The 14,276-nt window shown below is 43.2% G+C and overlaps 1 protein-coding gene across 2 annotated transcripts; it reads left to right on the plus strand.

The window, feature by feature from the left end:
* The first annotated feature begins 9,294 nt into the window (after window positions 1–9,294).
* On the plus strand, window positions 9,295–13,959 carry LOC136463236 (autophagy-related protein 101-like). Of its 2 annotated transcripts, none has more exons than XM_066462248.1 (7): window positions 9,295–9,546; window positions 9,667–9,703; window positions 10,369–10,454; window positions 12,915–13,010; window positions 13,125–13,284; window positions 13,376–13,529; window positions 13,635–13,959. In XM_066462248.1, exons 1-7 carry the CDS (start codon window positions 9,514–9,516, stop codon window positions 13,636–13,638), a joined length of 570 nt encoding a protein of 189 aa, XP_066318345.1. In that variant the 5' UTR covers window positions 9,295–9,513; the 3' UTR covers window positions 13,639–13,959. The 2 variants fall into 2 exon arrangements, with proteins under 2 accessions (XP_066318345.1, XP_066318344.1); XM_066462247.1 differs by having other exon boundaries at window positions 13,665–13,958.
* Window positions 13,960–14,276: the final 317 nt, after the last annotated feature.

Consider the following 14,276-nt stretch of genomic DNA (forward strand, 5'->3'; position numbering starts at 1 on the left):
CCTTGTCCTACGAAGAACCAGGAATATCCAAAGGATGAGTACGAGGCATTTGTTCATGACAAACCAAACTTTACTCACAAGCTTTTATTGAAATATAAAAAGAGCTTACTACAAACACATTACATTGGGTTTACTTATTTAAGCACAAGCCCGCACCTAAACAAGACTACTTAACTTAACTAGATCTCCTATTTTACAACTCTACTCTTCTCCTCGACCACATCAAACCTCATGATCGGTATCCATTCCGGAAACATTTCCGCCTTCATTATCACTTTCATCGACCATCACTAATTCTTCTGGATCTTCTTCTTCCTCATCTTCAAGTTCATCATTATCAGCAATGATGACACCAGGGTTCATTGCATCAGCTTGAGGTTCATGATTTGGATCTAGGAGGTTGCTCAGCCTATGGACTTCTTCATGCAAAGTAGTATTATGTTCTTCTAAATCTTCTACATAAAATTCTAGCTCATGCGCTCTAGCTCTAGCTACATCTTCCCTATGCCAAGCCTCATTTCTCCCTTTCACCATATGAATTAACATACGCTCACAGTTCTTATGAGCGGTGGTGCGACACCTGAATTGATCCTTTAACTTGCCCACCTGGATGGCATCCAAGGCCCTATCCCTAGTAGCCTGTGCTAACTCCGCTGAAAGCCTCTGTATCTCTACCTAGGGATTAGGCCTAGAGCTACTACTGCTAGCGCTGTCATTCCTAGGGGCAAGCTGGTGACGAGGAACTCCTTTAGGTCTAATGGACTTATGGGATGTTACCTTGGTACGAGCCATACTGTAGGAAGCAAGATTAATCCAATTAAGATAATATGATCAAAATCTAAAGAGCAGCTAGGATGGATTACATAACTTAACCCAGACTCACTACCCAACCCAGACTAAGAGTGAAGGAAGTAATAAGTGAATTAATCATGATGCATGAATCGTTCTTATGAACAAAACATCAAAGCTTATAAGGTACATAACTACAGTTATTTTTATATAGGGCATAATAAGATTACTACTCCACCACACAAAACATTTTTAATCAATTAAGGAATGGTGAGAATGAAATAAGATAAACCAGAAGCAATTTGGACCAAATTAACAAGTTATATCTATTTGTCCCAAATCATTTTGAAGTTTTTGTAAAACAATACAACAAAGACTTTGTAACGATCGCTCTGATACCATTCTATGGCAGAACCTTCTAAATTATAGGACCCACATGCACTTGTCACTGTCCAATGACTTCTAACGACTATGCATATGTTCCTGGTAACTTAGGAAGACTGTCGGGTGCTCTCGGGGAACCCCGAATCATCCACGATTTCCGAGTAGGATCACATTACAGAGTCATTGCAGTATTACAACATTTATTCAAATATCTACATCAGAGTAAAATAGCGGAAGTCTTACAATAACTTAGTTTACAAACTAGTTGTTTCAAACCTTACAAACTAAGTTCGATAATTATTACAAACCATAGCAGTAGTGGAGTGGCATTAGTATCATAATACAAACACACAAAATAAGCATCCTGCCCAAGGATCACACATTCACTTATCATCATCGACATGAACAGCAGTCATGCAGCAAAGTCTAAAATAGACCTGCTCATGAGGCTCACCTGCAACAAGGGTCAACGAACCCTGAGTACAAAAGTACTCAACAAGACTTAACTAGAATCAAAACTGAGATGACTCAGGAATGCAGGCTCAGGGATTCAAGGTATGGCTTTAGCAATAATCAAAGTTCTTTTGCATAAAAGCTCTTTAACAAAATTCTTTACTTCAACATATAAAACTTTATAAGAACCACATATGAATCTGCCATGATCCATAATGAGATCATGAAACTTCATATCCAACACTTTCTCAAACCTTACTCAAGTTCTAGTTATTAACTACGATGATGAACAGTGAGTTGAGTCTCCATAACCGAGGAGCAACAATGATTCGAACCGATTATAACCCAGCTGGAAATTCCAGACCACACGACATATGCAGGTCCCCGACCTACATATACCAACCTACCCTCGGATCCTCTAAAATGAGAATGGGTCCATGCCACCCGAGATTCTGAGAATACAGTACTCCACCAATCCAGCCCATTGCCACGTGGGTACATGCTATTCCCACCATCACTCCACTCCTAGTGCGCGAGTAGCCATTCTCGTAATAGAATAGTCAAGTTAAGGTTTATCGGAGTATGTGGTTAGTACTACAAAGTCTCACCTCATGCAATTCAACAACAGACGGACCTTAATCGACACAGGCGGAAAAGAACCTGCTCACAAGACCTCCATGTCTCGTGGCTCTCACACACCGAGTCCACCCGGTCTAAATTTATTACTCCACATGCTCATATCTCATGATAACATAAGTAACCAAACATAAACATAGATCCATTTGGAACTTGCAGGTGACAGATAATCACCTGACTTTTATCTGTCTAAGTATGTCTAAGCATAACTAGGCATTTACGAAGTAAAACTGGTAACAAGGTAGATATGGAAAAACAAGGTTGGTAATGCACTAATTAGGTTTCCACTTGACTCCTAATCACTTAATGCAGTATATAAAAGCAAAAGCGATAGAAATTTATAAAACACAAGGTACGTTTAAATGCATCTGGGGCTTGCCTTGGTTCACGAAAAAGTCAGGTTCCTGAGACGTTCCACAATTATCAGATCCGACCTCAATAGATGGATTAACCTCCTCCACAACTTGATTAACTACCACATGTTCACCTTCGTTCACTACACGTAGTAATAATGTCATGTTTAACGTGTTGCAAGATACAAAATATGATGCTCGATGATGGATGCAAAATTAACAACTTGAATACAACTTTCCTTCGTGGTATAGTTGCAAGTCAAACTAACTAAGCATTTTTTGTAACACATACTTCAATTGCCAAGGATCATTACCAACTAATGACCCAAGGTCATCACTCAATCCAAAATTCAAACAAAACCTAAATCATTAAAGGTTACTATTTGCTTTTATGAATTAATTATTTAATTCAAAATTATGAAATAAATCAACTTGTTCCAATTGAGCTCAAAATTTTTGTAAAGGTTCATCACATGATAACTAAGTGGCAAAATAATTTTCATAATTTTTGGATAATTAATTAAGCCTAGACAAATCATGGAAACCCATTTCTTAATTAATTGAGCAATTGTTATCACATTCAAAAAGTACTGAAAACAACATTTCATATTTTTATTAAATAATATACATCATAGAGAGGTCACACAAAACTTTTCATAATTTTTGGAGCTCTAAATAAATCTACACAAAAATAACAAATCCCATCACTATTCATTCAAATCTGAAAAAGGAAAAATTCCATTTTGAAACACTGAGTCACTGACAACCCGACCCCACATGTCATCCCCTACCTCCTGCGCTGACCACGGCGATAGCAGCTTTGACCAGTGAAATCTCACCGACGGCGAGGTCACCGGCGACGACCAAGGTACTAACATGATCACATCACCACGGCGCATCGATTTGTGACTCTAACTAGACCAACTACGGACTGGACCGAGCACTACGCCGGCCATGGTGGCCACGACTGCACGGCTGCACTACGCCGACGACAGGAGACCGGTAGCGGTGAAACAAACAACTCGGGAAGAACTAGGAGCTCACCCCGATCACGTTGAAGGCGATGGACGAGCCGGAGGAACAACAGAGAGGTGGGTCGACGGTCATAGTGATCACGGCGGCGCGAACCACGTTGGTGATGGCGTTCAAGTGACTGCGGTGGTCAACAGGATCAAAGAACCCATCATAGAGCAACACGGGATCAAGGTGAATCAGAAACAACACCGAGCAAGGACAGTGGCTCACCGTAGAGCGCTAGCCACGGCGGCACTCGCTCGAGGGTGGTGCTGTCGATCGCAAGGAAGAAAGGCAAAGAACGGCGGTTCCTGGTGCAATCAAGCAATAAGGGCTGGAGGACTGGTTGCGCAAGGAACTAGCGAACCTGTGGCTAGCTTAGCCAAGGCTGGTTTGCGCTGAGGAGGCAAGGCGAGCTCGATAGAGCCATGGCAGCGGCATCGGGAAAACAGAGGAGGAGAAAGGAGAACGGCGACGACGTTCCAGACTTAACCAGCGGGTGAAAAGCAGCAGTGAACGATGCGCTTGACACGCCACGATGACATGGACACATCAAGGCCAGAGGTGGCGTCTGTGGGCGCGCGTAGAAGCCGGTGGAAACATGGTCGGCGGTGGGATGTTGGCCGCGAGTACTGTTCACCGAAATTACAAAATTGCCACCCGCCTATTTTCCCAAATTACTCCCGAATTTATATAACAACTCAAAAATCTCCAAAAATAAAAGTTGTTCAAAATCCAAAGTTCTACAACTTTGCTTTTATAACCCCCCTAATTCGGTCTACATTTTGAAATGCAAATTTGAATTCAAATAGGGGACATTTAAAGAATTTTGCCTTTTCAAATTACTTCAAATTTTTTATAACAACTTTGAAAACTCCAAAAACAAACTTTGTATAACTTGACAAGCTCTACACTTTTGCTTTTAGGCTCAACCCCAAAATATGCTTAGATTTTGAAATGAGTTTTCAGGGTAGGATTTAAATACTGAAAATCAGGGTTTTCTTGAAAATTCAAATCCAAACAAAATTTTGAACTTGATTCAAACAATACAATTCAACACATACCACATAAAGGTAAACTTGTTTTAGTGTATGCATATCAAAATTTTCACTAACACATGAATGATGTGCTATGCATATGATGACATGGCATGTTTTAATATTTAAACACCCCAGGTGTTACAGTGGGCTTCAAAGTCAGGGATAGCCTCCAGCTCCGTTTGTTTCCCCCACAGTATAGGTGTCCCAGTGGTTATCCTCGCCAGTGGTAGCCCTACAGTTCACACCACTTCAGACGGGCTTCACATTGGATCAGCCACCCTCGCTATTTGTGCCTGACACGTCAGTCTCCAGGAGTCTTGGAGCATCTTTTAGCGAGTTGACAGGGATACCTACACCACCATATATGTATGTCCCAGGTCCTTCTATAGTAGCTCCCATTGCCGTAACTACTCAGAGTCTCCCTTCTTCTATCGCATCTTCTGATCCTACGACAGACATACCAGCAGCATCACAGGCAGCACCTGCCTTGGCTCAGACCCAGACCGCTTCAGCGACGCTTCTAGCCATAGAGGGTCAATCAGTACAGAGCTTAGGGTCAGATGATGATGGTGCCCAGTTCCAGCTTGCCCCTCATACCTCAGCACCCGGCTCATCTGCTACAGCCCCGCCGATCGACCCTTAGGTTTTGGTGTTTGACGCCAAAGGGGAGAGGGTTCGAGTATGTAGACTTAGGGGGAGCGACTTTTAGGGGGAGCCTAGTTAGCTATTAGTCTATTATATACATTTGGAGTTTTATTTGTGTGATACACTATTACTTTTATGCATTCGTGTGTTTACTTTCATGCATACTATTATATCTATGTGATAGTGATATCTACGTGATTGTGATATATGACATGTGTGCTCTCTACTTGTGTTATGCTCATTTGCTTTTGCTTCCGCGCTTTTACTCCGATGCAAATGAGCTTCACCACTTGTACTCATGCTTATTTCATATCTTTTGAGTACATCGTGTTGGCTTGGGTCATATAAGGTTGCCTAACTATTTTGTTCTTATTGACAAAAGCTTATATGAACTAAGCATGTCAAAAATCTCACTCTTTCACATACTCGAGGTGGTACTGTCATCAATCACAAAAAGGAGGAGATTGAAAGCATCTAGGCCCCTAATTGGGTTTCGGTGATTAATGGCAATACAAGATTACTATGACTAACGTGTGTTTTGTAGAGGCAATTAAGTTAGGTCATGGTAATGGAGATCGATTGGGCAATCAAGGTGGTCATGCCCCTACGATGGAAATCATTTCGGTTTTCAAAGGATGGACGACAAGGTTAAGGATGACTAGTTCTAAGTATCGATTAGAGTTGGAGAGACACTTAGAGTAGTTTAGGACTTTATTTTTCCTTTGGCCATACTATTAAGGGGGGTATGAACGGGTAGCTTGACCTAGATGAGTCTAGTGAGTTAGGTGTGGTGCACACTTGTCAAAACTAGCACTAGGTAGCTCCTACATATGCTTATGATCCTTTGGAGCAAACTTCATTCACATATGATCGAGAGTTGGAAGTGAATGAAGGGTCAAGTGCTGACCGGACGCTGGCTCCGGTTGGACCGGACACTGGCTGTAGGGTCCGATTAGTTTATTTGATCAAGGAGATTGTGTTTGGTGCGACCGGACGCTGAGTGGTTGAGTGACCGGACGCTGAGGGCCAGCGTCCGGTCGACTCCAGTAAGGTTCCAGAAGAGAAAATCTACGATTAGACGCGTCCGGTCAGTACTGACTGGACCCTGGGGGTTCAGCATCCGGTCGAGTACAGTAAGGTTCCAGTGAGGGTTAAATGCGACCGGACGCGTCCGGTCAGTGATGATTGGACGCTGCGAGCGTCCAGTCAACACTTAAACACTGGTGTGCGGGTTGAACTGACCGGAGCATCTGGTCAACATGACCAGAGCGTTTGGTCAACATGACCGTCTGGTCAACATGACCGTTCGGTCACCCCGCAGAGGCACATAATGATTCGTTTTTCAGCCCACGTTATAAATAGAAGCTCCACTCGTGCGTGGAGTTACTTTTGCTCATTCCAACAGCTGAGAAACACGTTTATGAGTGTCAAGAAGAGCAAGGTCCTAGTGAGGTGATTGAGATTTGAGAATCCAAGAGAGTAGCCTCATTAGTGAAGCAAGAGTAGCAAAGTGTGCATCCATCTTCTCATTAGGCTTCGCGTGGTCAAGTGAGAGTTCGTGCTTGTTACTCTTGGTGATTGCCATCACCTAGACGGCTTGGTGATGATTGGGAGCTTGGTGATCACCCGGCAGAGCTTGTGGGTGACTCAACTCAAGTTGTGAGTGGTTGTGGGTGATTCACCGCGACAGAGTGTCAAAGAATCAACCCATAGAGAGCACTTGATCCTTGTGCGGATCAAGGGGGAGCTACATCCTTGCGCGGGTGCTCCAACGAGGACTAGTGGGGAGTGGTGACTCTCTGATACCTCGGCAAAACATCGCCGTATTCCTCTCTCTCTATTTACTTTGAGCATTTACTTTGAGCAATTCAATACTTGTTTTTACATTCATAGAATTGCCATGCTAGAGTAAGTTTAGAACATAGGTTGCAAGTCCTTTGTGCGTTAGATTAATAGAAACACTTTTCTAGGCACAAGGGGTTAATTAGGCTAACCGTAGGATTTAATTATTGTAAGAAAATTTAGAATTAGCTCAATTCACCCCCCTCTTGGGCATCTTGATCCTTTCAAGCGTGAAGGAGTAGTACTCAAGAACGAGCATATTCGGAAGAATATACCAACACTGTACAAACTTGTGAACAAACAACATTTACTATCACCAACCACCATACAACTACATCTAACAACAGTAGACTACCAGAGAACATGCCAAGAATCTGTATCCAAGTTCTTTTTGGACAAAAGAACCCAGCAAGAGGCATGGGGGCTAAACTCAGTGAGTGCATTTTTTCCTTCAAAAAGAGCACATCACACAGAAGACTTCCTCAAGACAGTAGTTTTTCAAACAACATAAGATTCAAGACCTCCAACTTTTTGTTCCAAATAGCAAGAGGCTCAGGGGGCTACACTCAGCGAGTGCACTTTTTCTTTCAAAAAGCGCACATCACTCAGAAGACTTCTTCAATACAGACCACTTTAAGGCCACATGACAAAAAGAACCCGGTCATAGCTATATCCGAGCTCTTTTTAATAAAGAACCCGGGTATAAGCTTAGGAGCCCTTCGACGAAGAATTAGAGCAAATTAAAGAGAAGACCCTCCAGCTCCTTGTGCCAAACAGTAAGAGGCTCGGGGGCTACACCCAAATGGGAGTACTTTTTCTTCAAAAAGATACACACCACGCGAAGATCTCACGAAGCGCTACATGGTTTTGCTCAAGAAAGCACTTGGACGACACTTGTTCCTACTCGACAAGACCTAAAGGAACAAGACGAGGCTTCCAGAGTTCAACCATAAAGTGCTCGGGGGCTTATCGGTGCGGGACCTACGGGATACCGTGCAAGGAAGGGAGAAAGATCTAGTCTAACTAGGATTCCTCCCATGTAATCTTAGTAGTATTATTATTTTATAATTCTACTAGGGTTCTCTTATTATAAACCGACTATGATTCTGACCTCCTGACTATATAAAGGAGGGCAGGGTTCCTAGAGACGAGACTTTTACAGAACAACACAACACTTGACAATCAATCCAACGCAAAAGGCTAACGTCGACTGGACGTAGGGCTATTACTCGATCAACGATCGAGGGTCCGAACCAGGATAAATCGACTGTCTCTTGCGTTAACCGTCGAGTTCCGCATACGCTGAAGCCCGAACATACTGCCCCAGGTACCCCCGTGGCAGGCCATTGGTGGTTAAACATCGATATGGATCAAATGATGTTATTCTTATCATATATTTCTCGTTGTTGCAAACAATAACTTCTTATGTTTCATCTCGTATTGCTCCGTGTTGCAAAGCCATTTTTTTGGTCGGATCACTTATGACATGCAAATCCTCCAAGCCACCATGGCACCCGCTGTTGAGCGCACAGGCCCCACCATCGAGTGCACAGGCCCCACCGTCATCGAACCATCTGTTGTCCGCCGGATCCTTTGCCACGCTCTCTGACGGTTGAGCATCTCGAGCACGGGCACGAGTCGCAAGGCGAGTCCCTTCGTCTCCGCGTCGTAGGCAACGCTCGCTGCCAATCTCATCGGCTCAATGCTGGCATCGATGTGAAAAGAAGCAACCGAAGAGATGATAATGTTGTGTTTGTGAAACAAGAGGAGAGGAGATGATAAGACTCTGCTGGATCCATAGGAAGGAAGCAACGTACAGATAAGCATGGTGCGGTGCGGGATTTTTTATTCGCATATTAACGTTTCTGGGGGAATTTGTAATGTTCGATGCTAAGCGCCTGGATCGAACATCCGAGCGCTAGCAACTCCGAAACAAATTTGGTTTTATGTGAAGAAGAATCAAATTATGTCCGGATTCGTATTTGAAACCCCTATGGTCATTCACCATATTCTTCAGCACTATCGGTACTTTTCAGCGAAAAAACAGTCGAACAGGGCAATTATCAGTTTTGAAAAAAAAGTCCTTTCGGAAAAAAAAAAGTCTTGGAAAAAGAAAAGAAAATACACCTCCGATGAACACATCTGAATGAAACTCTGAACTGATGCACGCCTCCTCGACTTCCTCTCTCGGCTCTCGCAACCCTCGACCTCTTCCGCAGTTCCGCTCCCCTCCCCCCTACTCCAACTACTGGAATCGCAGATCCATCCGGTTCTGACCGATTGCTTCACCTGCTGGTGAGAAAAGCCTGGCTTGCTTGGGTTGATTTTTCTGCCCCGATCCGCAGCGGCGAACGGAGATGAACTGCGAGACCTGTCAGCTGAAGGAGCTGGTCCGATACCGATCCTAAGCCCTGCCTCGGTTTCACTACAATTCTTTTGCTTGCTTTCTTGTCGCTTATTTTGACGAATTATTTTTTTTTTATTTTTTTTTCCTGGTGTTTGGGCCGCAGGAGCTGGAACCGACGGAGATCAGGGATGTGCTGCGATGTGAGTGCTCAGATCTTAGTTTTTCGCATCCCTTGTCATCTCTCTGTCTTCGTTGAAAGGGGTCTTTTTATTACCCCCAACAAATTGCTCTCTATTGACACGACACGGAAACCCTAATGTACTGTATTCATTCACATGCTTCTTTGTTGTTATGGTTCCAATAATTTTTGGATTAGAGTAATTTCATGTTGCAGTTTTGAAATCATGATGATGGTTAACTAGTGAATTTCACCTAGGTTTCCCCCATGAGGAAACTTAAATGCTGTATGGATGTATGGCAGTGGAAGCTTAACAAAAATTGGGCTAACAGTGGAGTTACTCTCTGCAGCAGATCATATTATTATACCACACGACACTATGTTGTGTATTTTTCACTACTTTGTTGTGCTTATCTTGGTTCCAGAGTCCTTGCTGCTGTGAGTTCTTAACCTTCTTCTATGTGCTTGAGCTCCTTCCATTCTACAGATAGTTAACCTTTATACTCGCCCTGATTATTAGTAACTGCACTCATCACATAGATGACTTCATGAGATTTCTCTGGGGATCCTTATCTTTCTTAACTTCAGGTCCTTCTATTAGTAATAAGAAATTGGAGTATTTCTGTGTGTTCTTTTATACTACATAGCACCTGCTAATGGATACGGTAAATATGAACTATGCTGCAGGCATTTTGCACACCATATTCTTCCATAGAACCCTCAGCCTGGTTCGCCCCAAAGATGTTGACTGTGATTTCCTTGAGATCACTTATGTGAGTATTTCCCTGCATTAAGATCTGGGTTTGTTTCCATGGTCAAGGCACACGATGTTGTGCTTTAAGTAACTATATATTTGTATATTTACTACTTCCATTTGAAAATTATTGATGCTTTCACTTTTCACAGACTCCCAACTGCAATTTTCACCACTACTTATATTAATGGTTCTAAAGCCAGATTTTGGTTCAAGAGAAAATGTAACCTATATTTGTCAGTGACGTAACTTTTCCAAAGACCCAATAATTGGGTGTTCTAAAGTTAGTAAGTTACAAGAAGATGCGACATAGGATTATTTAAGAACATGTCTGGAACCCAAATCTGTGACTATAGTGTTTACTGGCATTTCACATATTATATGATTGTCTAGCGGTGGCAAGAATGCTTGTCTTCTCTTTCCTCGTATTATTATGGCCAATCAAATTAGTTCTGTCATTGTAATTCTTCACTTAGCTGTAGCCATGAGCCATGGTTCAGTATTACTGTTACTAATATTGAGATTAGACCTGGAAGTGGACTAGCATTCACATCCAATCAACCCAGTTCAAAAGGAATCCAACTAGTGAGGCATGCATCCAATCCAAACCGTTGTCATGCACAGAAAAATCTAGTTCAGTACCTCGTCAATCCAAATCCAATCCAATAATCGTCCAAATACATCTGTCCCTGAGGTACTCACCGTTCCAGCAGCCGGTTCCAGCTTGCCGGCATCACTGACCTTGTTCGACATTGTTAGGGTAGAAGGACTAGAAGCAAGAATCGGATCGAGAAAGGGAAGAACCCGGAAGAACATGAGGAGCAGGTGGAAGGAGGTCTGTTCTTAGAGGGGTTCAGAGTTTTGGTAATACAATTGCTACCTTTCTTGCTCACGCCTCTCCCCTTTTTCATCCGGCTCTGCCGGTGGCGTGTCCAAGCAGCGCAGCTGGCTCTAGCTCCTATGGATCATGCCCATTGTGGCTCGGATACGCGAACACTTGGACGTCTGGCCTGTTTGCTGGTTCTGGCCTGGCTCAGCTCACGTGACGACGTTGTCAGGTTCCCAGCAGTAGATGTTCCTGCTTCATCCCACGTCTCCTTCAGTATGGTCACCCTCCTGGCATCCTGGGCTGTAACAGACATCTCCAGGGACGGAGGCAGAGAAGCAGTGGGACGCCATCATGGATGTGCTTGCCATGGTGCTCGTGCAGCCTAACCAGGTGGTGTTCCAGTCCCAGACGATCCTCGCTGCACCAGCGGAGGCAACCAGCACCCTGTGCCATGAGCAACGACGATTTAAGCCGGAGCGCGTCGACGCTGTACACGGCAAAGGCGGCCAAGGTATGCAGACGTGATCCGGCAAGCTGGAGAAGCATATCACCATTCACCACACACTTATTAGGCCGCAGGCATCGCCGCAGTAGCAGGAACAGCCGGAGGAAGACGATGCCACGAGCAACTGCTGGAAGCTGGAGATGCCGCGGTGGAGGTGCTGCTGCCCATTTGGGAGAGGCACCAGGAGGAGAGGGGAGAGGTCCAATGGATATTTGGATATCCGGCTCTTTCTATCCAAACCAATCCAAAGCGTTTGGATCTCATGGAAAGAATGTCCAGGCCCAAACAACATCCATCCAATTAAATCCAAAGTGGATTGAATCCATTTAGATTTTGGATGATCAAAATCCATTGTCAGGTCTAATTGAGATCTACTTTTCGGTAAACCAGAATCAAAAGGAGCTAACTGATTTTAATGTGTAGTTGTAAAATTTAGAATCAACAGAGACAAGTGATCAACAGATTAATATGTGCTGTGGGCCGCAACTCATGTTTTGTGTGTTAGAAATCCAAAGCTTACTCAAGCAGGCAGCGCTGCTCTCTCTTCCATGCCCTTTGGCACATGCTGGTCCATCCTCCATCGCCGCGGGCACAGAACCCTTGCGAAGGAAGAGAAGAGGCAGTAGATAGAAGAGTTCTCTAGAAGGAATGATGCATGACCGTGATTTACATCTTGGGAGGGAGAGAGCGCACGGGAGGGGGCATTGTGTGTACGCGGGTGGGTAAAAAATTATTCGGTGAAAAAAGACGATCTGGGGAGGGCGGAGGGAGCTGAATTGCACAGCAGGAACACATAAGACTCTCAATGGTCTGTAAGCGCGTTGATGGCCCACTGACAGATTAGTCTGCTCCATTAGATTTAGAGATACCGATTGATCCGAGGGTTCTAATATAGAGTGGGTAAAAAACTTTTGGGTAAGATGTATTTTCAATTCATTCGCTCTTTTATATTATAGATAGATAGATACACTGTATAACGTTTCAGCAAGCGTTTCAGCAAGTTGCTTTCTCTGATCAGTATCCAACTTAACCACGATGACAGATGTATTGTCCAAATATGATTACCTTGCTTGTTGCAGTCTAATAACTTTCTTTAATTTGCATTTTCTTTGCCACTGCTTACTTCGATGTTTTCATGTGTTTAGGTACAATGTGGTCTACCGGAACTAGAAAAGGAAGTTGATGAAAAGATAGACCAGTTCACTGCTTGGGTGGAGAAACACCCAAATCGCAGAAGCCAGGTCTGAACTACAACAATTAACCATTTTGATATTATGCTGCAGTTTACTTCTGTTGCTGCTGAACTATGTCATCTTTCTTCTGATTAAGATTAGTGGCTGAACTGAATATCTCAGATATGCCTCTCTTTCTTCGACGAGAAACACAGACACCCAGGTTGGTTTGTCAACAAAACAGAGCGCATTTATTGGGAGCAATGGTTCATCAATTTGCATGTCATCAGCCCAAAAAGATACAGCAAGTCAAAGAGCTCCAAAGGGCTGACAAACATCGGAGGTAATTTGGCTAACTAAAGTTTCATGGCCTTCGTGAGGCTGTCATAAACATATTGAATGTAGCAGTAACATTTTGTGCAATATGCTCTTAGCGAATGCCCTGGAGGAGACCAGCACAAGGCGTGCTGCATTGGAGTCATCGATTAACGAGGTGTTATTCCAGATCATAAACTTCGCCAATGAGAAAAAGGACCACATTCCTGCCATCCCTGACAGAATTTTCAATCACGAGATCATGATCCCAAGGTGAGTCTTATATTTGATATTATCGGTCGGTCTGTGATAAGGCTCATCCTTAGTTAGCCCAAACATTTTTTTGTTAAGATTCTCTACATATATCTCGATCTCCAGGTGACCCCTTTTCCTTGGACGTGTTGACAGCTCGGATTCTGTATTTGGATGGAACACGGATGCCATTCGCAGAGTGCTGAATAGCGGGCACCCGTACTCACTTTAGCTGAAGACGACAGCACGCTATTCTGTGTACATAAGGGTGTACCCTGCTCATCTGGCTTAGGGGAAACCTAGTTCTTTATACATAATGGTGTACCCTGCTCATCTGGCTTGTAAATACTGTGTTGGGATCTTGCTCATCAGTCATATGTTCTTAAGTTTGATTAAGTTCATAAAAACAATATCAATATATTTATGCCTCCAAATATGTTTATTATATAAAAATATATTTCATGATTAAATTTAATGATACTTATTTGATATTATAAAATACTAGTATGTGTAAATAGATTTGATCAAACTTAAAACTGTTCAACTTCTTGAAAAGTGATAGTTGTATTCTTTTTGTGTCGGAGGGAGTATCATTTATGGACTCACCATGGTCAGTATATTTTTGGTTGAACAAAATGTAGCAGACTGATCTACAGATTGAAGCTTCTTCCGATTGTATAAAGTTGATATGGAATCGGGTTTTCCAAGGTTCCTCGGTCTGTGCTGTCCTGGCCTGATCCATTCATCCAGACATCTTGGAGGCCACTT

Source organism: Miscanthus floridulus, chromosome 7 (genome assembly GCF_019320115.1).
Source record: "Miscanthus floridulus cultivar M001 chromosome 7, ASM1932011v1, whole genome shotgun sequence".
Taxonomy (NCBI): domain Eukaryota; kingdom Viridiplantae; phylum Streptophyta; class Magnoliopsida; order Poales; family Poaceae; genus Miscanthus; species Miscanthus floridulus.